General features: G+C 39.4%; 1 protein-coding gene across 2 annotated transcripts in view; it reads left to right on the top strand.

Annotated features, from left to right (window-relative positions):
- The window catches only part of NPTN (neuroplastin), a 45,624-nt gene that overhangs the window by 6,207 nt on the left and 14,764 nt on the right, over positions 1-24,653 (top strand). The window contains exons 2-6 of one of the 2 annotated variants that reach the window (XM_082198727.1): positions 6,697-7,044; positions 15,651-15,822; positions 17,959-18,053; positions 22,738-22,871; positions 24,248-24,521. In XM_082198727.1, coding sequence (XP_082054853.1) covers positions 6,697-7,044; positions 15,651-15,822; positions 17,959-18,053; positions 22,738-22,871; positions 24,248-24,521 — 1,023 coding nt within the window. The remainder of the gene's footprint in view (positions 1-6,696; positions 7,045-15,650; positions 15,823-17,958; positions 18,054-22,737; positions 22,872-24,247; positions 24,522-24,653) is intronic. The other variant, XM_082198728.1, reaches the window with a different exon arrangement.

Genomic DNA, 24,653 nt, shown 5'->3' with positions numbered 1-24,653 from the left:
CCACACTGGCTTTCATTGGGAAGAACCTTTCTCTTTCGGTTTGCAAAGTCACTGCTTCTGTGATAGGTGGAGCTGCCAGTAAAGGACATTGTCTCATTCTATCCATTCATGCCCATGTAACATGATAATTTTCAAAGTTCTCAAACTTGAAGCATGCATTTGTTCTTTGGAAGCAATATTGTGGATGTGGGTGGCGCTGTGGTGTGAACCACAGAGCCTCTTGGGCTTGTTGATTAGAAGGTTGGTGATTCAAATCCTCGCAACAGGGTGAGCTCCCATTGCCCTTTCCCAGCTTCTGCCAATCTAGCAGTTCAAAAGCATGCTAGTGCAAGTAGATAAATAGGTACAACTGTGGTGGGAAGGTAAATGGCATTTCCATGTGCTCTGGCTTCCATCATGGTGTTCCGTTGCATCAGAAGCGGTTTAGTCATGCTGGCCACATGACCTGGAAAGCTGTCTGTGGACAAACATTGACTCCCTCGGGCTGAAACGAGATGAGTGCCGCACCCCATGGTTGCCTTTGACTGGACTTAGCTGTCCAGGGGTCCTTTTATTGTAGCCTTTTGTTGTACCTTTTATTGTAGCCTCCCAATATGAATCACTAGAACACCTTTGCAAGCTTTTTCAAAAGTTTGAGATCATGTTTCAAAAATTAAAATATGCCATTAATAAGGCATTTATTTATTTAAAACATTTCTTTCCAGCTTCTCATCACCCAAACAAACCTACAGCCGGTTTTGTTAAAATAAAATTCTTAACACATAATGCAAAGCAGGTAGGTCAGTTAGCTCACTTATGCTGATTTTTTAAATTAAAAGATTCAGAATTATTGTTAGTATTTTTAAAAGCTCTGAGAGTACCATATTTTTCGCCCTATAGGACGCACTTTTCCCTCTCCAAAAATGAAGGGGAAATGTTTGTGCGTCCTATGGGGCGAATGCAGGCTTCGCACACCTCTCCGCAAGCAGCGGGAGCCAGCGCTGGGCTCCCACGGCTTGCAGAGAGCTGCCTGTTTGGGGGCTGGGGACGGGGGAAGCTCGGGCTTCCCCCGCCCCAGCCCCGCGCCTGGGGGGGAAAAATGATTTCCCCCCCTTTATTTCCCCCCAAAAAAACTAGGTGCGCCTTATGGGACGGTGCGTCCTATAGGGCGAAAAATACGGTAACTGGAAGTAAAAAATATTCCATAGTTCCTTTTAAACTCCCCCCCCCCCATGAGTTGGATATCACTCTCTACTATTTGATTGAGTGGTTGACAATATTTCAGAATGGTTGCACATCACAGGATACACAGGAGGGTAGCTGGGGTCCATGTAAGAAAACTAATACCGCTCTGTGGTGCCAATGTAGTTGCTTCCAAACAGACTGTGCCAAAAACCACAATAGTTTGGCAGTGATTGTTGGAAGTGATAAACCTGAACTAGCAAGCATGATTTGCATTAACTATATTTTGGCATGATTGAATTGACAAACTATAGTTATGGTTGTTGCTGTGACTCTAGATGCTTTGCTTGGAAGCTCAAATGTTACTTGCATTATGGAAGCTGCTTTCAGTCTCTTGCAAAGTGGCATGAAAATGTTGTAAACAAATTGTGCATTGATTCTCAGCTATGGCTAGTGTGAACTGTGGCTTGCCATGGAATGAGCCACGGTGATAGGCTATCCAGAAAGCTGGGCAAAATGCTAATAAAGGCAACATGTGTATAAAATGATCACAACAGACTGGTGAAGAGTAAGAACTAAATTTGCAGAAAGTGAAGGCTCAGTGGAATATAACTGATCTATAAATATCTTTTAGGGAACAGCACAAATTAAGGAAGGGAATTACTATGTCTCAGAAGTTGGTAGGATTGGAAAGGAGCAGGATTGAAAGAAAAGCAAAATATGATTTAAGATGAACAAAGTTCAATTTTCTACTTCTCCAATACTGAAACCCAAAAGTTGGATCTCTTAAAAAAGAGAAGGAAAGGAGAGGGGAGCTGCTATGAAGGGTGTGACACAAAGGCCAAAATCAAATCAACTCTAAAGAAAAAATAAGGCAGCTTCTGTGTGCAGGAAAGGAGGGAAGGCGCCAAGAGTCACACAATACAGAAGACAGACCCATTACAATTGCTTATACTTTGATGGAGGAGTCTCACTTGTCATAAATACAAGATAATAGTCCTGGAATACAAAGCCCTACATGGCTTGGGACCCAGGTGCTTAAAAGAGTACTTTCCCTAATACCAGCCAACTCAGACCTACACTGGGCTTCTTTGGGAGGAAGGAAGGCTATAAATGGAGACATAATCATCATCATTTTTAATTCCTCAAAGGAAAAAAAGAGGCACAGGGTAAGGTGAGCACTGCTGGGTCTGACCTAGAGTTCCATCCAGCTTTTCTTCTCCCGACCACCATACAGAGCACCTTCTGCTTTTGCCAGGTTTAGCTTATCTCCAGGTAGGGCTGAGAAAGACCCCTGCTTGAGACCCTGGAGAGACAGTATTGTCTGTCAGTGAAAGCAATACTGAGTTTTGATAGGGACCTGTAGCCTGACTCGGTTTAAGGTAACTTCTTTTGTTCAGAACTAGTGCAAGTCTTTCATGCTGTTTCTGGCCAAAGACCTATGTGTTGCATAGAGGGGGCATGTGGACTGCTGAGTTGGGGCTATTGCCTCTGGTGATTTGATTTGCAAGGGCCGGAATCTATGAAGTCTTAGCATTCTTTTTGAACTCTTCCTATGTCTTTAACAGCCGTCATGACTTAATTTTGTAAGAGTGTAGCAGTAGGTTAGGGCTTTGTTTTCAGATTTCAAAATGAGGCTTCAGCTTGGCAGTGTTTCTACCACATTCAATGGGAGGATGTTCTTGCTGCCAAACTGGGAGCATTGCTTCCTGCCACGTGCTGGGCTTTCCTCAATCTCTATCCCGATGCTGACTGGGCTGCCTAATTGTCACTTACAGTGCTGACATTAAAAACATTACTGAATGCTCTTGGAGAAGTTCAGTTTAGCCTTCTGTGCTTCACTAGAATTAAAATATGAAAAAGGAATAAAAGCAGTCTATGTAGACAAGAATGAAAATGAACCCAGATTCCCCCAACCATTTAGAGGCATATTCGTTGTTATTTTTAATTATTTGAACCGATTGCCTTGAGTGTTAACAGCTTCCAACAACCTGTAAGTCCATATGACAAGTTTCTTCTAGCCCTTTAGTCCACAGCACCCCATCCCACACAATTCAGAGGAGCCCTTCTCCCTTATGCTCTGTAGAGGCTTTTACAGGTGGCTTCAGTGGGCAAGAGAAGATGGGAAACTTTCCTTCTGTGAACTTGCTTAAGTTAACTAACTTTTAAGATCCAAGCTTATTGATGCTAGAATGTTGCTGTTTCATTTCTGTGTGCTGGCATAGAAATATAATTTTGGAGACTGATATTTACACTTTCTTCTCATTGGTCAGGCATGGCTTGACAGAGTCCTGGAGATTGTGGTATTAATGCATGCATATAAACTGTTTTTAAACAATACTCACTTCTGATTTAAGGAGTTGCACTTCAGCCATGTAAGTTGCATAAGTATTTATGAAATGTATTAGAAGTAGTTGAACTGGTTCCTAAATCATATGCAAAGGTTAGTACTTGAGCTGGAACCCAAGAGATGAAAAATACATTTGTGTTTATATTTAGGCTATGTATATTTTAGCAGCTTCTTCAGAACTGAATGGAAATGGCTCAGCATGATAGGAAAGCAGCACAGGCATGTATTATGTTTCTGCAGCATTAATGTTATCCAGAAAAGCTCTCAGTAAGATGATACCTTTTTGTCACATTATAAATTTATTAAGAAGACATAATGTGACCCAGTTCATGACTAGCTAGGTAGAAATTGAGAACTGAACCACATTATGTTTTAATGTTGGGATTTATATTCACATTGGAGGACCTTTCATCCTTTTCTTCTGCTTATAAATACAATTTTTAAACAAATTACTCAAACTTCTGCTGAATTTATTAAAACCCCAGCATAATGTTTAATTTTTAATAAGTCAGAATGCCAGCCATGGTTCTTGCATGAATGTGTATGTTTGGCAAGTGTCTAAATTGTACAATACTGCAGTGTTCCTTTCCATTAGAAGATAAACAAATCTAAGCTTCTATCAAGAAAAATACAGAGGTTGATGTCTTTAAAGTGATCCAGACTTACCGTATTTTTCGCTCTATAACACGCACCCGACCATAACACGCACGTAGTTTTTAGAGGAGGAAAATCCGTAGGCATGCCACCCGTAGGCATTCCCTCCATAACACGCACAGACATTTCCCCTTACTTTTTAGGAGGAAAAAAGTGAGTGTTATGGTGCAAAAAATACGGTACTTAACAAGGAGTTTTTGACATACTGTCTCGAGTTACCATGGAGTGCGCCTCTGGGGGTGAAGTCAAACCGCTGTTTTAGCAGTGCCAAAGTGATCACCCCGAGTGGCAAGCCTGGGCGCTATGTACGGAGGTCCTGGGCTGCCTAGATGATAAGACCTCTCTCTCTCACTCTCACTGATGTAGTCCAGAGGAAAGCAGAGCAATACGTTTGGTGCCAGCTTGGCTACAGGAGTTGCAAAGAGTAGGTTTCCTAATATATGCCTATATTTTAAAGTCTGTAGACTGGGGGAAACAATCTGAAATACCCAGTCCATAGGCTTGGTATTCTAATATCAAACAGAGTAAGACTATGGGAAACTGAACATATAACTGTTGCTACATAATAGTGTGTGTCTGCTTTTGTTGGAAGGATAGCTGCTGGAATGTGGATGTCTCATTTTTGGTACTCTTCAAAGAGAACTAGGCAAGCGCTAAGTTTCAGAGCTGCTAGGAACAAGCCGATTCAAAGAGGGAGGAGATGGGTAGCATCTCAGTTCACAATATGCCTTCAGGCTGCAGGTTGGGTGTTGAGGCACAGGCTCATGGCACAAATAGGCATATGCTAATTTGTAAGTATAGATGCTATTATAGGCTGATTTTCAGGGAGAAATCCACCCCGTGAATAACATTTTTTCATGAGTTTAAAAAAGAGAAGTAAGAGGAATGAGATAAATGGCCCAGTGCAAAAAACCTGAGCCCCTGGGGCCATCCACTGACAACACCCCTGCTTCTAGGGAATCAAAAATGTTGCAGAATTAGAGGGCTCCTCTTACTTGTTGAAATGTGCTGGACAATAGTGACTTGCCCAAGGTTAGCCAGTGAGTTTCATGTTTAAGTAGACATATGAATTGTTAATACTTGTGGTGTCATATCCAGTAAAAAAAAAAATTGTGAATAGTATCTCACTGGTTCTCTAGTTTTGCATGTTTTCTGGTATTAGCTATTGTTTTGTAGAATGATAGCATTTTCTCTGTCTTTAAAGACAACTTTATTATACTGCAGGAAGTTGGCAACAAACAATGTTCAGGTTTTGCCAAGCCGAGGAACAAGACTAGCATGGATGTGCAGGAATATGGAAGCAGGTCACAGGGTGCCGGAGGGCAGATAGATATTTGACCCACCCCAGCACATTCCTTTGTAAAAATGGCCATCTGACAAAACCAACTCTTAAAAGGGCTATGTAGTTCCTGCACAAACATATGTATAACAGTTCTCTTGAACTTACTTGACAATCCAGTTTATGAGCCTGTTTGAATAAAAGGAGTGTAACGTGATATTTGGATTTTATTTTATGGATTTTATTTTTGTCAAAACAACTTTACATCGTATATGTGAGGAATAATGAGGGCTTCAGGTTTTTCCCATGTGCGTAGCACTGAGTGGAGTTGACCCTGGTTGTAACTGTTAGTAACTGGTTCTTTAGGACTTGATAACTGATACAGAGCTCTAATAAGTCTCTTTACATAGTTTGTGTGATCAGCAGTCTTCCCTAGAAATCTGTGTATGGAGAATACCTTTTAAATCTGTTCTACTTTTACCAAAATTGTTTAAAGGAAACTGAATATCATGAATAATGACCAAGACTTTCAGAGAGCTTGTCTAATATACTCAATTACATAGAGTTCATAAATTAAAAACATTGCAGCATGACAACTTGTGTAATCTTTTTTAGATAGGTTCTGTGGAACAATAGCTTTTAAATAAATGTAATATTATATTCTTTGTACTGGTAGGATTGCAACTTAGAATATCTGGCTGTTGGCCATTGCAGGAAATTTAGGTCACTTTATATCTCTGAATTCCTGATACATCATGTTGAGGTCAAAGCAGAGTCATAACAGAGCATTTCTTATGATGGACAGCTTTTCCTAATACCTGTGTTTAAACCCGAAAGTTGTAATAAGAGAATGTATTTGTGTTCAACAAAAGCAATTGTTATTGAAGTATTATTTTATATGCCCCGCTAGCCATTTGTTAGGCATTTTAGAAAGTAAAGAGAAAATGTGTGCATTTTCCAGATGCAATATTTTATTCCAATCCAGTTTATTCTCATAGACAGTAAAATTGTTAAAACCTGATGGCTCATCTGCCGAGAGCTTAGCTTTTTGCAAGGTTGCAAACAAAATAAAAGCTTTCTGCAAGCTGTAAGCTCTGTCTCTTTTCTTCTAAAAGTCATGTAATAGCTCCTATTGCAGATGAGCATGTCTTTCTTTGTTTTTCTTTTCTTTTCTGCAATTCATTTGCTTTATTCTTTATAAGATCTGTTTTCTGCTGGTCTGTCACTACATTTCTGCTGCCCCTCCCTCTAGCTGGGTTTGTCAAGTCGCCCATGTCAGAAACTAAACTCACGGGGGACGCCTTTGAGCTGTACTGTGACGTGGTTGGGAATCCCACTCCAGAGATCCAGTGGTGGTATGCTGAAGTCAACCGGGCTGAATCTTTCAAACAGCTATGGGATGGTGCTCGAAAGCGCCGTGTCACCATTAACACTGCCTACGGGGTGAATGGCGTGAGCGTGCTGAGAATTACTCGCCTTATCTTGGAAGACTCTGGGACTTATGAGTGCAGGGCGAGCAACGATCCCAGAAGGAATGACTTGAGGCAAAATCCTGCCATAACGTGGATACGAGCCCAGGCTACCATAAGCGTCCTTCAGAGTGAGTTCAGCACCCTACAGTGGTAGTACTGTAGTATCTAGAGGCAGTCAAGTGACCCTTACCCCTCCTGTGACCCTGGTATAACCCACCCATTGTCTTTGTCACATTTTTTGGTTTTGAACCCAAAACTATTCCTCTGGTTGTAGTGCTTTACTGTGTTTGCCACCTTCTTACTGTGTCTCCTCCTTCCTAGGATCAAAGGACTGGGGAGAATCTCTGGAACTGTCTTCTAGTTCCTCTGTGAAAACAAGCCCAGTATTGGATTGTTTGTTACCTCCCTTTTACTTTCTATATTAGGCTTCCTGCTATCCTAATGCTGGCTTCTTCATTGAGTGCCTTTCTACTTTGTGTTGTTCCCTGATCTAACCATTTCTAACCATTTTTTTTCTTTTGTTGGGATCTCGTGGAATGCCTTTCTTTTTCACATGATTTTGAGTTCATAGACTTCTGTATAAATCCTTCCCATTTGAATTCTGTTATATGTGAAAGCCTGGATTTTCCCTTCAAGTCACAGCACTTTAGTTTTATAAATAGCATATATGTATATGCCCAGACCTCTCAAAAGCTGGTCCTTTGATTACTGATGCAGATGCTTTTGCCCCAGGATATAAAAGTGAGTCATTACTTATCATGTAGAAGTGGTAGCCAAGAATCTCCCCTTTCTCATGCTTGTAGCATGTGTTAAGCATCTTTACATGGAAAGCTGAATGATAGTGGGCCTGGTCTTATTATATGCCATGTGAGCTGGGTCCTTAATGGCTCCACTGTACAAATGACAGGTAAATCAATTAGACAATGCTATAAAGTAAGCAGGAATAGAACTGAGACATACACATTTCATTTGCAGTGTTAAGCTACCATTGAGCTGTCCATCTTGTAACAAATTATATATTTTGATAGAAATTTATGCTGAATTTTTACTCAGTCAGATTGTTTTAAAATATTATTTACCTCCCTCTAAGAATTGCTGCTGTGTCCCAAGGCATCACATCCTGGGCTTCCATTTTGGTTTTCTATTGCAGCTTAGATGACACATACTCATGAGACTCTACACTTGGAGGGAGTGCCCACAATAACATAAAACACTTTATGCTTCCATTTATTATTAAACTGTATTCTGATCTCACCCAGTTTTTTTGGAAAGCAGTCTTGAGAACCCGGTGTCCCCAAGCTGTGACATTTTGATCATTGGTTTAAGAGCATGCATCCTATTCCTGGCAGTGGTAGATAAACCAGAAGTAGAGGATCAAATACTGGATCGATTGTATTTATTGATATTATTAATAAGAATTTTAAGAGAATGTTAAAGCAGGAAGAATCAAGTGTCTGTCACTGCTGAATGGAATGATAACTTGTGATAAACACAACATTTTGGCTATAGTAAAATGTTGATGGATAACTTGAAGAAAAGAAAGTCCTCTCACAGTTGCAGGATTTAAAATGGGCATCTTCTTGTTCAATTTGGTTTCATTTAATGTATTTGGCTGATTGTATCTGAAGGCCACCACTCCCTTTAAATTACCGGTAATATTGGCAGTATTTCCTGATTCCCTTCCATGAATGGCTCCTTTCCCCATTGGGAATGAGTGAGCTGCGGCAGAGAAAATAACATGCCCAAGCCAGCCTGTAAGTACAAGGATGAGCTGGGATTCACAGTGAAGAACTGTCAAATATGTATTGTGTACATTTTCAGCTATGAATATTTTCACGAGCCAATGTTAGAAAAAAGGCCATTCTGCTTTCAGTCTTCTTTTGTAAAACAGGCAATTATTGTAGTGAATATGTGAGAGAGCGGAACCAGTTAGAGAATGGAATTTGGTCTCCGAAATAACCAAGATAAAATATTGGTAAGGTTATTATTAGAACTTTTTCATATTATCTTTCCCATAGATCCCATTTCTCTTGTTCATCAGAAGAGTTATACCACTATTCTGCTATGTCTCCCACAGCAGCTCATGCTAAGCTGACAACCAAATTAAAATTATAAAAGTCTACACCAACCAACCACAGTCTTCAGTTCAGACCTGCTTGCTGTCCAAGGTTCTTGGAAGGATACTCAGTTTGTTTCAGGGTCTGATTCTGCTTTGTTCCCCACCCTCCAGTTCACTATTGGGAAATTAGAAAATGGCTATAACTTTTGAGAGAAATGGGTGGCGTTTTAGCCAATTCACTTGCCCCTCCATTCTGGATAAAGCTTTTCAAATGCAGGCAAATATGTCCAAGGCCTTTTTGTATTAGGCAATTGTGAAATTGGATCTTTTTTAAACAAGAAATATTGTAACTTTATTTTGTGTAGGAGTTGGGTGACATTTGCAAGCGAGGTTGCCAGGGCATAAATCCTGCCAAATTTCAGAAGAGCAGCTGCAGTGGTTGCCCTACAAGCGTAGCTATCACGGTTTTTTGGTGTGTAAAAAAGAAGGAATTCTTTAATTTCCCTTAGTGTTTTATGGAGAGTTGGTCTAAAAATTGCAGACACAAAAGGTGTTCCTGGGTCAAAACAAAGAAACAAAACATTCAAATTGCAGTTGAATAGTTTCAGGGACTTTTGTGCTAGGCAGCTTTCAAAAATTGATTTTGAGGAGGAAGAATCTAAAAGGATGAGCTATCCGGGAAAAGTCATTCACTTTGATTACAAGCTAAACTTGTTGGTTACAAAGGAGCTTAACTCCCTTACATTCTGATGGCTTGGGGAAAATTATTGTTTTGTTTGTTATTATGTTGCATATTTTTGTGGTTTTGTACTGTGAGCTGCCCTGTGATCCTCAGATTAAGGGTGGTATATAAATTTAATAAATAATAGGTTTTGCTTTTGCAATGCTGCTCCTCCCCCCAAACGTTCTCACATTTTCCTTATATATGATAAACCTGGAGACATACTTTTGGTTTCAGTAGATCCTCACCTGCAGCAAAAGTAGATGTCTGGATTGCTGAGGCACCATGAAGCTTGTCAGAATTCATTTCTCTGACTTGAATGCTCTAGCACCAATCCTACTTCACCTCAGACAAACCTCAACTCCATTCACGGTACCCCAGCTTATGATTCATCAAAATCTAATGACCCCAAACAAGCTCCTCCAGTTTACCTTAGAGAGCATACAGGGTTTGTGGTGCAACATTTTTGCGGCCGTTTCTTCCACCTGAAAATTTTGAGCCTTTGTTTTTCTTAATTTATAGTCCTTAGCACAACCTATTTGCAAGCTTCATTCCGTAATGTCTGTTATTGTTAAAGTATAGCTTCAAGTTTCCTATCTTCACGCAAAAATAGAACAGTTCTAGAAAAATAAAGTCACACAAAAAATCAAAACTTTGTAGAAATAATTACTTCATTTAATATTGCAATTTGTCTGGAAAGAACATATGAGTGAGTAATGTAACATCTGGGTTTGTGTGTACATATCTGTTGCATAGACATGTATTTGGGGGGAAATGTGTATGTGTTTCTAGAACATAGTAGCTGGGAATGTGGATGGGAGGAAGTGAAGTATGCCAAAGAATCTCAAAGGGTAAAAGAAGAATCTGGCATGGCAGAAGGTGTCATGCTTGTGCAAAATTCGTATGTTGATGAGTGTGCAGTTATGGCCTTCTTCTTTTCTAGGCACTTCTTCCTTTAGCTCACCAGCATTTCTTTCATTTCTTCTCATATAGCCCATACCATTGGAAAATAACTAGCCTTAGTTGCTGTGGTCCCTCTGCCTGAGGAATAGAGTCTTGGGCAAAACTGGTAGTACAGGCCAGAAATTACACTTCTATACACGGCCTTTTACAGTAGTGTCTTGTCAGTAACATACAGAACCTGCTTCAAAGAAATGTACATTTTAGGGTCAACAGTGAGTAATACCACAGTAAAAGAAATGGTTGGAGCTACAAGCCTAGCAAGGGAACAAATGTGGGTACAGAGTTCTATGGTTTAAGTGTAAGAAAACACTGTGTTAAATATAGGGTGGAATGAAGAGGTGTTGGTCAAAGAAGTGGAAGTCCGTATAGGGTGAAGCAATGGGGTCACCATTAGCTACAAATAGGTGCTAGATAATGTGTAGTGGCTAACATAGGCAGGCAGGCAGCTTGGCTGACAAGGAACTGATAAAGCCAAAGCTTCAGTTGCCATCCCCAGCATACTTACTTAACAGTGCTGCTTTGCCAAGACAGTGATGAGCATGACAATATTGTAGTTCTCTGTAATAAAGTTGACGTAGGTGGATGCTAGCCATTTTAGGCCCTACAAAGACAGTAATAAACACACAGGACTGTTTTGTTCAGAGTAGACCCATTGAAATTAATTAGCATGACTAAGTTAGATCCATTAATTCTTGTAGGTCTATTCTGAGTAAAACTTAGTCAAATATCATGCTCCATCTGTTTTGCCATTGTCCAGTTTCTCTGTCATGGATTACTTGGGTTTCTGAAATGCAGTTTTCAGTGTTGTGTATAACTGTCATATAAACTCAAAGCACAAAGTTTAATACTGTACCTCAGGAAGATATGCTTTGTGTTCACTTGTAACTTTGAGACTTATGCTTTATAGAGCACTTGAAGGGTGTCCCAGTTATGTAAAACTGATAGTGGATGTGGAAACATGTAAAGCTATCTAAGGTAACAGCTCTTGCAATTAAAAAAAAAAAGACATTAAAAGAAAGCAACCAGCATATTGTGTTGGATTACAGAATCTTCCTACATGAAATGGGAAATGCCTCTATGTGTCAACATACAAGTCATGAGTAAAGCTAATAATGTAGATGGTAAACAATTTGATTAGGATATTTTGGCTTACAGTACTGGCTTCATGTTTTGAGCTCAGATTTATAAATATGCTTCTTTCCAATTATGGTAATTAGAATGTTCCAAAATACAGATAACAACCTTGTGACAAAACAATGCTATAAAATCCTTCTGCAGTTTAAGCTGGATAATTCCAATAGACAAACTAGTAACTATGCAATTTGATATCTCCCAAAGTCTTGTGCATCTTTCTCCTGCCCCCTTCCTTCTGCTTTGGTTTCCACGTTTTCCTGCTTAACAGTCACTCAAACATTGTTCATACATTTACAACTTTTCCTAATAGAGATCGGGTGTGTCCTTTGCAAGTATTGATAGTGCACCATTTTTTACATGCAGTAATAACTGGCTCACCAAGTATCTTTGATCTAGAACTGCTATTCATTTTATTTTTTCTTATTACTTCATCTATATGAGTGAGTTTGGTTGATCACGGGTTTGTGGGTAGCAAGAATGTGTAACCTTTTAACGTCAAGATAACAGCACCTGAAGAATGGAGCTGGGAGGACATTTAGTTGCTGATGTTCAGCTCTCAACTCAGTTGAATTTTAGATTTCTGGAGTTCAGGTTGCAGTAGGAAAAGTGTAACAAATAACTTGCAATTTGGGAGAATGCAATATAGCTCTATCTCTTGGACTTAGAGGAATCCTGGGAAATACCTGCTGATAGCTCTGACTGCTGCCCTTTGACAATCACATGTTGCCAAATGAAAGGAAAAGGAAAATATTTCCTAATAAAACTATGTCTCCTAAATATCAGTCTTAAAATAAATTATGAACTATAAACCAGATTAAAACTCACTTTCACCTTTTATAGAGTTCTTGTTCTCTTTAATCAAGTCTGCATAATAGCACCTGTCATAGCACCAAGGGAGGGGCTTCAAGAGGATCCTGCACTAGAAACCCTGTAGTTGTTTGGGCCATAATTGTACCTAGATAAATTCCTACATGTGATCCTAAATTGGAAATACAAAAACTTTATTTTAAAAATCTAACTTAATCTGACATTTACTATTTTTCTTAAGGGAAAGGCAGGCAGACAGGCAGCTGGGTAGGAAAAGAAATGAAACATTTAAAACAGTGCAATTTCTCACTGTAGACTGGCAAAAATTATTATTATTTATTATTTGTACCCCGCCCATCTGGCTGGGTTTCCCCAGCCACTCTGGGCAGCTTCCAACAAAGATGAAAGATACACTAAAATGTCACATATTAAAAACTTCCCTGAACAGGGCTGCCTTAAGATGTCTTCTGAATGTCAGGTAGATGTTTATCGCTTTGACATCTGATGGGAGGGCGTTCCACAGGGTGGGCGCCACTACCAAGAAGGCCCTCTGCCTGGTTCCCTGTAACTTGGCCTCTCGCAGTGAGGGAACCGCCAGAAGGCCCTCGGAGCTGGACCTCAGTGTCCGGGCAGAACGATGGGGGAGGAGACGCTCCTTCAGATATAAAGGATGCAAACAACTATTGAAATAATTTTTCTTCCTTTGAATTAATACGTTGCTTTCAGAGTGTTTACGCAGATGGACCTTATAAATCTTCTCTGATGTGATTTTGGACCATATTAAAGCTGGACACAAGTTTTGTAGAACCTTTCAGAATAAACATTCATTGCTGCCTATTAGCACTTCATACGTAATAAAAGTAAAAACAGTGCTATTTTTCTAGGAAAAAGAGGTTCCGGAACTCACCCTGTTCTCTTATAATGCCAATTGTGCCCACCTGAGAGGTGCCAGAACAAAATTCTGTTGAAGAAAAATTCTGCTGAAGAAAAAAACCTGAAAAAAACATTGGGAGACCTGATTATGGATCTCCAATGCCTTGTATAAATTAGCCCCAGAGCCCTGAAGGGCTCAAAAATACAACATTAAAAAAAATCTACACACTGCTTAACTGCCATGGCTAGATTTATTCTGGAAATGTCTCAATAGAATGTCTGTTTTTAACTTAAAAGTATAACGAAGAGGGATCAGAAAAACTCCCATTCTTTTTTCCTCTGAATGTTGAAATGAAAACTGTTATTGGGAACTGAACTTAATGCACTTCAGTTCTATGGTATATAAAACTTAGAGTCCCCATAAACCAAGGCTGTGTTTGTAACGACAATTTACTATATATAAATTGTGGTTCACATATCCTATGTTGTAATTTCATGTTGAATATGTGATGCATTAGTATGCAAGCACCAGTTTTAGTTGCACACTACAAAATACATTGTGGATGAACCCATAATTGCAAATTTAAAAAGGTAAAGGAACAATGTTGGAGGGATCCAAAGTGATATCATAATATTTGAGGTTAAGGTACTGGAGCAAATGGATTTGTTCCATGCCTGTTTGGTTGACCTAGTCGCTGCTTGTTCCAGAGTTACCTCTTTAGTCCTAGATAATGTGTGGGGTTGTTTGCATGTGCATATGCATGCAAACATTATAATTTTCCTCTATTTCTATCATAACCTGCCACGTATTTTAAAAACAAAACACCAGTGTGTGCCTATGGTTTAAAGTGGTGCATTGATCTCTCTTAGATTGTATTATGATACCATAATACAATCTTGGTATTTTTAAGTTATGTAAGTATTATATGCAATCTAAGTGTCTGATAATGACATGATTTTCTTTGTTAGCTTCTTGGAAGTTTGGCATTGGCAACTCAGTTTGGAAAACTCTATACAGGGTTTTAGCAGAGACACAGCTTATTGTGCTTTACTGATATCTTTAATAGGATATTTACCTGTTTCAGCAACAACATTTTATCTATAATGGTGTATATGAGAGCATCCAAAATATCAGTAGTATCCAACTATTGCGTCCCATCAGCACAATGATTTATGCTTGTACAACTCAACTTTCAAATCCTCTCTTCCCACTGTGCACAACCCAATTATGATCCAGAACATGGGTAGGCAAACTAAGGCCCTGAGGCCGGATCTGGCCCAACCGCCTTCTAAATCCGGCCTGCGGACGGTCCGGAAATTAGCGTGTTTTTACATGAGTGGAATGTGTCCTTTTATTGAAAATGCATCTCTGGCTTACTACTGGGGCCTGCCTGGTGTTTTTACATGAGTAGAATGTGTGCTTTTATTTAAAATGCATCTCTGGGTTATTTGTGGGGCGTAGGAATTTGTCCATTTCCCCCCCTCCAAAATATAGTCCGCCCCCCCCCCAAGGTCTGAGGGACGGTGGACCAGCCCCCTGCTGAAAAAGTTTGCTGACCCCTGATCCAGAGGGTTGAGGAAACCCCCAGAACAGATTTATGGGGCATGTGGGGTGAGGGCAGTTCCATTGCGCAAGTGTAAATCCTTGAGCTAATGAAACAAGTTACTTAGCGCTATATTGGATACAACTCTGTATTTTATTTTATTTTAGTGGAATAGGCTGAATGTTGCTTGCATAAATGAGGATGAAGGTGTTTCAAACTGATGTTATGTGTACATGTCAAAACTTCACAACGGTGAATTGGCTATTACTTGGATGGAGCTTATTTTGCTTGCGTAGCTGTTAACTATGCCTCTTCCATTGTTGAGTCTGATAAGGCGTAAATGTTACTAACCTTAACCTTACGTGTGATTATATTAAATATGAGAAACTCCAGAATGTATTTCATTCTTTTCTTTTTTCCCTTTTCATATAGGGGGACTGGTCCTTGTTGCCTTTCTCTGCTGCTCAGCTGTTCGCTGTATGACTTTCTTGATGTCTCTTAAGCTAGTGAAGCTGTGTTCCATGTGTAGTTCTCTTCCCTCTCCCAGTTCCTCTGCCATTTAGTTGTGATGTGTAGGGCATTTTAGTGTGCAGAAACTGATTACTCTTCTTTTTAATGTACCTTCTTTTTTAGAGCCCAGGATCAATGCCAGTAATGATACAATCATCATTCCACAATCTACACCTCCCATCACACTACAGTGCAACCTCACAACATTTCCCAGCCCTCTCACTGACAGCTATTGGGTGAAAAATGGTGTAGAGATTTCGGATACTAGAGAGAACACAGACACTACCCAGTACAGGTAAGCCTTGAAGTGGCTTTGGTATTGTCCCTAAAAAATGAATGAAGCTACAGTATAGCTAAACTTTTTCCAGTGAAACTTGACATGTGTGGCTAATAAATTTTAGGTGACATTTAAGACTCATTACTGTGGATTCATGTTGAGCATTATGTCATCAGGAGTAATGTTCAAAATACAGTGGTACCTCGCAAGACGAATGCCTCGCAAGACGAAAAACACGCAAGACGAGAGAGTTTTTGAGTCGTTCCGCAAAACGAATTTCCCTATAGGTTTGGTTCGCAAGACAAAACATCTTGCGAGTTCTTGCAAGTTTGTTTCCTTTTTCTTAAAGCCACTAAGCCGTTAATAGCCGCTAAGCCGTTAATAGCCGCTAAGCCGCTAATAGCCGTGCTTCACAAGACGATGAAAAAATCGCAAGACGAAGAGACTCGCGGAACGGATTAATTTCGTCTTGCGAGGCACCACTGTAATACAGTTTCTGCTGGTCAGAAGTTGTGTTTTCTTTGTTGTAAATATTCTTTTTTGTATAATTTATCTCATCTTCCTTTAATAATAAGAGTAAACTCTGCAACATAATCACTTGCAAACCTCCTCAGTTTGTAGTATGTGTAAGACTCATATAGAATTTGAGTTACCTTGGTCCAGTTCTTTTAAATTGTAGCATGTGAGAAGTCCAATCTAGGCAATACTATATGCTAGGATTACATATTTCTGTTCTGTGCTCCAGATCAGGCAGTTGGGTTGTTCTGTGTTCCAACAGTGGATCAAATCTAGAGCTAGCAGTTGCTGCCCAGTTTTTTGTGGCTTATTTCAAGGTTTGGTCCATGCTTAGGGCATAGTACTGACAGAACCTTGGGTACCTTTAGCTCCTGCTAGAGAACTTCTAAGGGTGGACTCCAGTTTATGGTGATTTAAAGGGGTATCAGCCTTGCTTAGAAATAGTAGCTACTTCCTTGCTACTAGCATCCTCAATATGGCAGTGACTTCACACAAGAGTATTGTCTGGTCTTCATGATCATTGGGGTAACGTATAGTATTTGTCAATGTTTAAAATTCAAGTATATGGATCTGTGCCTTGTGTTGCAATATATATTAAAATTGGGTAATTTTGCCCGACTCACTACACTAATTTTGAGTTTAAGAATAGAAGCTGGAATACAACTTGGTTAGCACTGTTGGTCACTTTAGAAATATTCATATTCTAGTCCTTAACTTCAGAGCGGGGCAAGCAGTCTTTATAACTGATGTGTGCTTAATAACTACAGTATATCACTGGGGGGGGTGGCGTTTAGTGGATGTGAAATTGATTTAAAACATGGTGATCTGGAGTGAGATTGTGGTGTGAGGAGATTATTATGCTGGACTCCTGTTTGAAAAGCTCTTCAGAAGTTGCCAAAGCACCCAAGTGTGCTCAGTGCCCACAGGATACTGGCTGACTGGAAAAGGAAATTGAAAACCACCTGGGAGTGGGATGGTGTGTCATGCAGGAGAGTAGGACTGACTGAAACAGTGAACAGGAGCACTTATGCAACATTTTGTTAAAATTCCCAGTTGTCTTCTAACTGTTAATATCTACAGAGGAGCCCCTGCTTTAAAATTCAACCAAAACAGGGGGTTCTGCTTTCCACATAGCAGAACTTTTCCAGTTGTGGCATTGTATCTTTGGGAGACAAATGGTTTGTCAACAAGGATCTATAAAAGCACTTACCAGATTGCTAGTGATTCCCATAACTCATAATCTAGTGAGGTTGCTCTGCAGAAAGGTAGGACAAGTGATTTAAAATCACTCTTAACCATCTTGTACACTAGAAAGGTTTTATTTAATTTCCAACCAAAGCATCTCCCAGTAAGCTACATTAAACCAACAAGCAAATGCACAAAATTAGACAAGACCCCGCTTTAAATATGTGCCATGCGTAATTATTTGACTCCTGCATTTTCTTGTGTAGAAGAAAACTTAAACTATAAGTTTAACAATAAGTTTATATGTAACAATCATTTTGGAGTGGTTTAGATTCACTTTTCCCGTTCACAGAATGAACCAGAGACGATTGAGCCATTGCTTCTCAGCAACCAGAGTTGATTTGTTACCAATTGTGAGCTAACTCTCTGGATCCCCATTTCTTTTCTTTGCAGAATTCCAAAGCCCAGAGCAGATGATTCAGGGGAATATTTGTGTGTGTTCGTATTTGCGGGTTCCCCTGTAGCAAATGCCACTATAGAAGTGAAAGGTATGCCTTTATTTTTATTTTCTGCTTCCTTTTTTAAAAAGCTTAATTTCTACTAATTGTTTCTTTGTATCACTATTTTTGAATCACTTTATTTAGTTCTTGCAATCTTGCAGTTGTGTTTTACTGCATGAGTGGTCATCTTCCACACATGTCTCAATAAATTTGGATCGTCTGTTGAATTGCTTAGTCAAATTGCCCACAGAAAACTTCGTATTCTTAGAATAGTGTGTACATTGGTATTGTTTCCTTGCTGTACTCTTTTACCCTGCTTAATGGGCTGCCCACTAACAATTTTCCTTGCTGCTAAGAATCCGTCTCTCCAAGCTTCAGCTCTCTTCAGAATTCCTGTCTCTCCTTGTAGAAAATGTCATATCTCTCCTTAGGTTCAGAATAGAGTTTTGGGTGGGGCCAGTTCAGGAGCGAATGTGACAGACTCTCCTGTAAAGATCTTATTGTGCATGTTCATTGGGTCTAGAAGAGGGTGTCATACAGTATTTCAGAAGTCCAATACTCTGTGAATCCCAGGCTCCCCCTTCTCTGCCCCACAACATTTCAAAGGAGCTCAAACTACTTTCTCTTTTAAGAGAGGGAGAAAGTAATTCTACAGCACTGTGAAAAGCTTGGCATGGCAGTCATCACTACCTTGATGCTTAAATGGTGATCATTTAGAGCTGTAAAGAGCGATAGGACACAGGACATTAAATCTAGTCTCTAACTTTGAATCGTAAATGTTACACATAACAAGTTGAAAAATAGTTAAGTACACTGTTTCCTATAGATTTTGTATTTTGTCCACATGACTGCTTAATCATTACCAAGTGTAAATTAATAACTCAATTTTTTTCAATTGCTTGGCACAGTGTTCCCATCTGGCCCCAGGGACTGAAGTTCCCCATCTCTGCTTCAGCACAGTGCCATTTACTTTCTTAATTTTCTCTCTACCATCTTTAGGTTCCTGTCCCCCCTAAAGTTTAATGGTTTGTTGCATCACCCAGCACCTTCTTTCTTTCCCTTTCTTGGGCTCATCAGCTGATTTTCATGCTTCTAACAGTCCTACTTTCCAGGATTTTGTGCAGAGACTTTTTTTTCACCTGTTGCCACCTGGACTAGTTTCTTGTACTAACTATAATTTCTATACTCATTAGACTTGGTTCTCTAGCAAAGGTTTTGCCTTATCTTCAATTTGCTGTCCTTTCTTGTTGAATGCTCATGCTTTGCTGGATAGTTATAAAATGCAAGTTCTTTTTCTCTCTCTCTGCTGCTTCTGTTTAACTCCTGTTGATATTTTGTGACAAGAACTTGTCCGTGATCTTTGATGCTTCTTTGCCTTTTTCACTACAAATTCAGGTTCTTCAACTAATCAGCTTCCTGAAAATATTTCATTGCTTTTCAAAGGATAGCTAGAACTCTGTTCACTAACTATATCTAAACCCGATTATTATAAAATACTTTCTGAGGATCTCTTTACTTAATTGAAAATTATTGTTGTCCAGACTGCAACCTTCCATATATTCAACTTTCAATGTGACCATGTCTCTTCCCTTTGGTCCTTTCATTTCAAACTTTAGATTCTTCAAATGTGTGTGTTTATTTGTCTCTTCCTGCCTCTATTTGTAACCCTTCTGAATGCATGGGTCTTCTTGGAAAAAATATGAGGATTTTCCACTACTCTAAAACAATGAAGATGAGATTTAGCATGTTTACAAGTGCAATAAAATGTCTGTGTGAGTTCTCCTGTTCAATATGCATGCCACTCAGCCATGCTTTTTTTCAAGATACTTGAATCCATTCCATTTCTCCCCAGGTTTTCTGACTATTAATAACAATTTATCCTAACACCCCAGTTTGTTAGACAATATGTCCTGGATTTCATCCTGTTTCATACTTCATCAGAACAAAAATTTCTCACAGATGTCAGCTTTAGATCTCTGAACTTGGAACCACCCATTCATAGGGCGTGTCTTTTTAGGATTCAGTCACAATTTATTAGTCCTTCATTTTTCATGTCCTCCCACTGGCAACCTGTGACCCTCTGGGTATTGCTGGTCTACAACACCCATCATTCTGCCCACTGGACAAGCAGCAATATATTTTTGTGGACTATATTTTTGCGGGTACTCAGTGACTATATTTTTGTGGTTATGCAGTGAGCTTTTTAAAAAAACACAACATTGCAAATCTTCATGATTCTGCATTTTTTGTATGTAGTAAAGAATGAATGGGCCCTTGAATAACTTCCATTGTATTTGATATATGTGTCAGAGACCTGGGATTGGACTCCGGCTGGATTAACAGATCAGGCCCTAGCAGTCGCCTAGAAGGACACGTGTGACAAAATTAGCTGCCTTGAAAGCGAATGGGTTTTAGAGGTGGTAACTGAAGCATACCAAGCCATCTGCTAATGAAGGTTCATCTCAGGCAGTTCATTGATCTCACGTAATCTCTCAAAAGTATTACTCTACAACAGGTCTTGGGAGTTAAAGAAATGGCCAAGTGAGTGGCAGTGGACCTGCTTAGGCAGGAACAAGTGTGCTGGTGTGGGGTCTTCAGGAGTGAAGAAGTTCTTTACTTCACATGAAAGTTCACCTTTTCAAGTGTCAAAATTGTGCTGGTTTAAACAAATACATTACTGAGTAGAATGTTATAAAAATATAATTTGTGTGTGTCCCCTTCTTTCTTTCTTACATTCAACATTTACTCTTCACTCTGTTGTAGGTCAGACAGTCAGTTGTTTTGGAATTACTCATTAAACATGAGTCATAGATGTGCAGATGCTTCTGGAGACAACTTACAGACTTGTTTAGAAAAGAAGCAATATACATTTATAAGTGTCCAGTTAGTTTTCCTGGTGTGAAGAGTTTCCTTGTATACAAAATGTACAAAAGTTATATTGAATAATTATTTCTTATGCACTAGAAATATTGGCTTTTATATACTCTTCATATCCCTAAATGTGCAGGTCTATTACTCAGTGGTATTTCTTAAGAAGAAGGAAAGAGATAAAAAAGGCTACAAAGGCCACTTTCACACACCATTGTAAGGCAGGCTTTACTGAATGAAGAGTGTGCTGGTGCATGTAATTTTTTCATTCCTTCATGCAAGTGGGTAAAATAAACCAGTAAGCAGCAGTTAAGGTGGACTTCCCATGATGTACAAACCCTTGTTGCTCCAGATAAGCCAGAATTTTTTTCCGACTTCACCACTTGCTATATTGGCTTGATCGTGGCTTGTTTGGGAACAGCAGACCCGGATGCCAGGTTTGTCATGGGAAGGCAAACATAATTGTGGCTTCCTGGTTTATTGTACCCAGTCTTGCCAAAAAAAGGAATGAAATGTGAGTGAATGGGCAGTGTGCACTAGCAAGCTGCATGTTAACAGTAAGCCAGGATTCCTGGTATGCTGTGATGTGTATTTGATATATGTGTCGGAGACCGGGGCTTGGACTCTGGCTGGATTAACAGATCAGGCCCTAGCAGGCCCCATTTGATAAACCTCAGCATATTTAGAGGAGAGATATCTGGGAATTCCCCATATGGAACGCAAATGCATTTATGGATGCAATCAGGTCAAGGATATAATGCATTACCTGCTGGTTTGTGCCTTATATACAACACCCAGAGAAAGTTTTTCATCATCTATTCTTAACTGTTGCTCAGGCGGATCCCCCCAGGAAGTGACAGTTGAAATCTTAGCTGATAAAGATTTTTAGATTACACACCTGGTAGCCAAATTTGCTCTGGCAGCTAAGAATCTCCATTCTAGATAGCTTAATGATTCCTAATTTTATAACCCTATGCTGTAAATTTTTATGCTGTAAACTTTTACACGTCCTGTTGTGTAATTTCAGAGGAAAGCGTTATTCTTATCCCCTGCTGTACATTGTAAAGGCTTTTAGCTATTCACAATAAATTGCTTGATTTAAAAATAGATAAAGCTAACATAATTCAGGATGTCTTATGAGTCACACCTGAGAATTAATTCAGTATATTAAATAATGATGGTAGTGTTTATACATTATACATGTATAAACCTTTCTAGTTATTTTCATATTCCTTTGTTACATCTTACAGGTGTTTGCCATGTTTTAAAAGAATAACATCAATAACATCTTATTGGTTATATAAATGCTTTCTATATTCAGCTCCCATCGTTAATGATTATTAATAATTAAAATAAGCTTTTAAAAAATCTTGATTCAGTAATACAAAAGAGAATATTTATACAGTTGATTATCTTAAACCAGTATTCAGGGTCTTACAAATTTAATAAGCTTTCCTTAAAACTTATCCAACAAGTGTTTCTTTTGCTCTTCTGTACTTTAGTTGATTTCAAAGAGGCAACTAATTAGAGATCATCTTACAAACTAGAGACATTTAGTTCTTACCATCCATGAACTATGGATCTTCTTTGATTCTCTCTTGGATTTTAAGTTCATAGGACCCAGTTCGTTTTTGGCTTAGAAGGAACCACTGCTAAATAAATAGAACAGTTTCTAATGGGAGAAATCTGCAAGAGCTGGTGACATGGAAAACTTAATGTAAAATATGAACCTACCACAAGATAATGACAATCTATAATTAAAGCTTTTACCATAATCAAAGCTTTTGACTCTATCTTGAACCTACTATTAAAACATATTTTTTTAAGAGCACTGTATTCTTTTTTGTACGTGTGTATGTATTAGCTGCTCCTGATATTACCGGGCACAAACGAAGTGAGAACAAGAATGAAGGACAGGAAGCACTGATGTATTGCAAGTCTGTAGGTTTCCCATACCCTGAATGGACATGGTATAAGAAGAATAATGGCTTTTCTGAGGTGAGTATAAGATGTGATGCTGCTAGGCAAGCCTGAGCTGCTGGCTGACATTTCAGTTAGGAGATAAAACACCTTACGATGAGTTAGATAATACCAGTAGTATCATTTCCAGTGGACAGCAAATCTTGAAGGACTCAAACACAGATCTTTCTCAGCATTACCACTGGTCTCATTTTAGCTGGAGATGTTGGGGATCAAACCTGGGATTTGCTACATGCAAAGCATCTGTGCTCCCTTGTTATACTGGTCCCTGAATCAAAGTCTGAATGTGTTGCTTTTAAATCTAGGTAATTTTTTTCAGATCTCAGTTCTACTAATTATTATGAGAGTTAGCCTCTCTGATATGTAGGGGTTTTTTTAATGCTACGTCGCAAATTAGGCATTGCAAGTATGGTCTTCTTTATCTTACTCTGCCTCATCTAAACCCTGCTTGATCAACATACTGTCCATGCCTGGAATTTTATTTTATTGTGATACAAATTCTATTTTTCATCTCAAAGCTGCAAAAAGGTAGGGAAAAGCCAGTTAATGGGCATTCTGGTTTGGTTCTGTTGAATGCTGCTCAAGTGGGCATCTTTGAGAATGAGAGGGCTGACTAGGTGGCTAGGAAGAATTTGGGACACAGGGACACAGATCTTGCGCTGCCATTGTCCTCCTTGAAAGTTAAAAGCTGGTTTCAAGAGACTATTAGGTAAATGGCACAGACAGTGGGTGTTTGATTCTGCAGGTAGGAGGATATTTTCCTTTTGTCCATCATTTGAGGATTTCTGAATTTTTAAACTGACAGTGGCAGAGACAATTTAATCTGTACAGATTTCTGATGGGGCATAGCGCTTTTCAGAGTGCCTTGTATCGGGCTAGGAGGATTGTGACTGGATATTCTGAGTTTTATGGAGTGGAAGAAACGGTTGCTCATATTTCATGGGATTGTTTGAGGTATGTGAAAGACAGTGGGCCTCTCCCTTCATAGGATTTGTGGTTTGGACATTACAGATTTGTTTGCGGGGGCTCCCCTTTGAGACGAGACTCTGGGGTTTTGTGTTGGAGAGTTTATAGCAGTGCATGAATGATACAAGTCTCAGAGGTTGTGACTGAAATGTGATTGCACTGTTGCCAGCAGGTGGTGGTAATAGGGCCTAACCTTGGCATTGCTGTACATTTAAACACTCAGAAGAAAGCCAGTCAAATCCTTGAATTGTTACTGTAAGAAGCCTGTCATACTGCACTCCTTCCCATATGACTGGTGTTAAGCTTGCATGGCAGAGAACACAAAGAATGATTTTAAAAATGTGTGTGTGTAGTAAATGAGCCAGTTATCTACAACACTTGCTAACAATTATTATTTTGGCCTTTGTTCTTTTACTGCTTTTCATTAGCCCATCAAAAACGTTACTGGCCGCTTCTTCATTACCAATAAAGAGAACTACACTGAACTGGTCATAGTGAACCTGCAGATCGATGAGGATCCTGGCGTGTATGAATGCAATGCAACCAACTCGATTGGCTGGAAGGCTGAAGAAACCATCCTGCGTGTTCGCAGTCACTTGGCTCCTCTATGGCCCTTCTTGGGGATTCTGGCGGAGATTATAATTCTTGTTGTTATCATTGTGGTTTATGAGAAGAGGAAGCGGCCAGATGAGGTCCCTGACGGTAAGAGTGTTTTCTCAACTAACTGTATTTCCTAGGGGAGCCAGGCCCCTCTTCTTTGCTTCAGGGAGACTTCCTTTCAAAATGTGGGAGCCTCATAAATCAGTAGTTCAGAAATCCACAGTGCTGAAGGCT

This window comes from Podarcis vaucheri, assembly GCF_965113315.1.
Source record: "Podarcis vaucheri genome assembly, chromosome: 14".
Taxonomy (NCBI): Eukaryota; Metazoa; Chordata; class Lepidosauria; order Squamata; family Lacertidae; genus Podarcis; species Podarcis vaucheri.
This window is presented reverse-complemented; position numbering and strand designations above follow the sequence as displayed.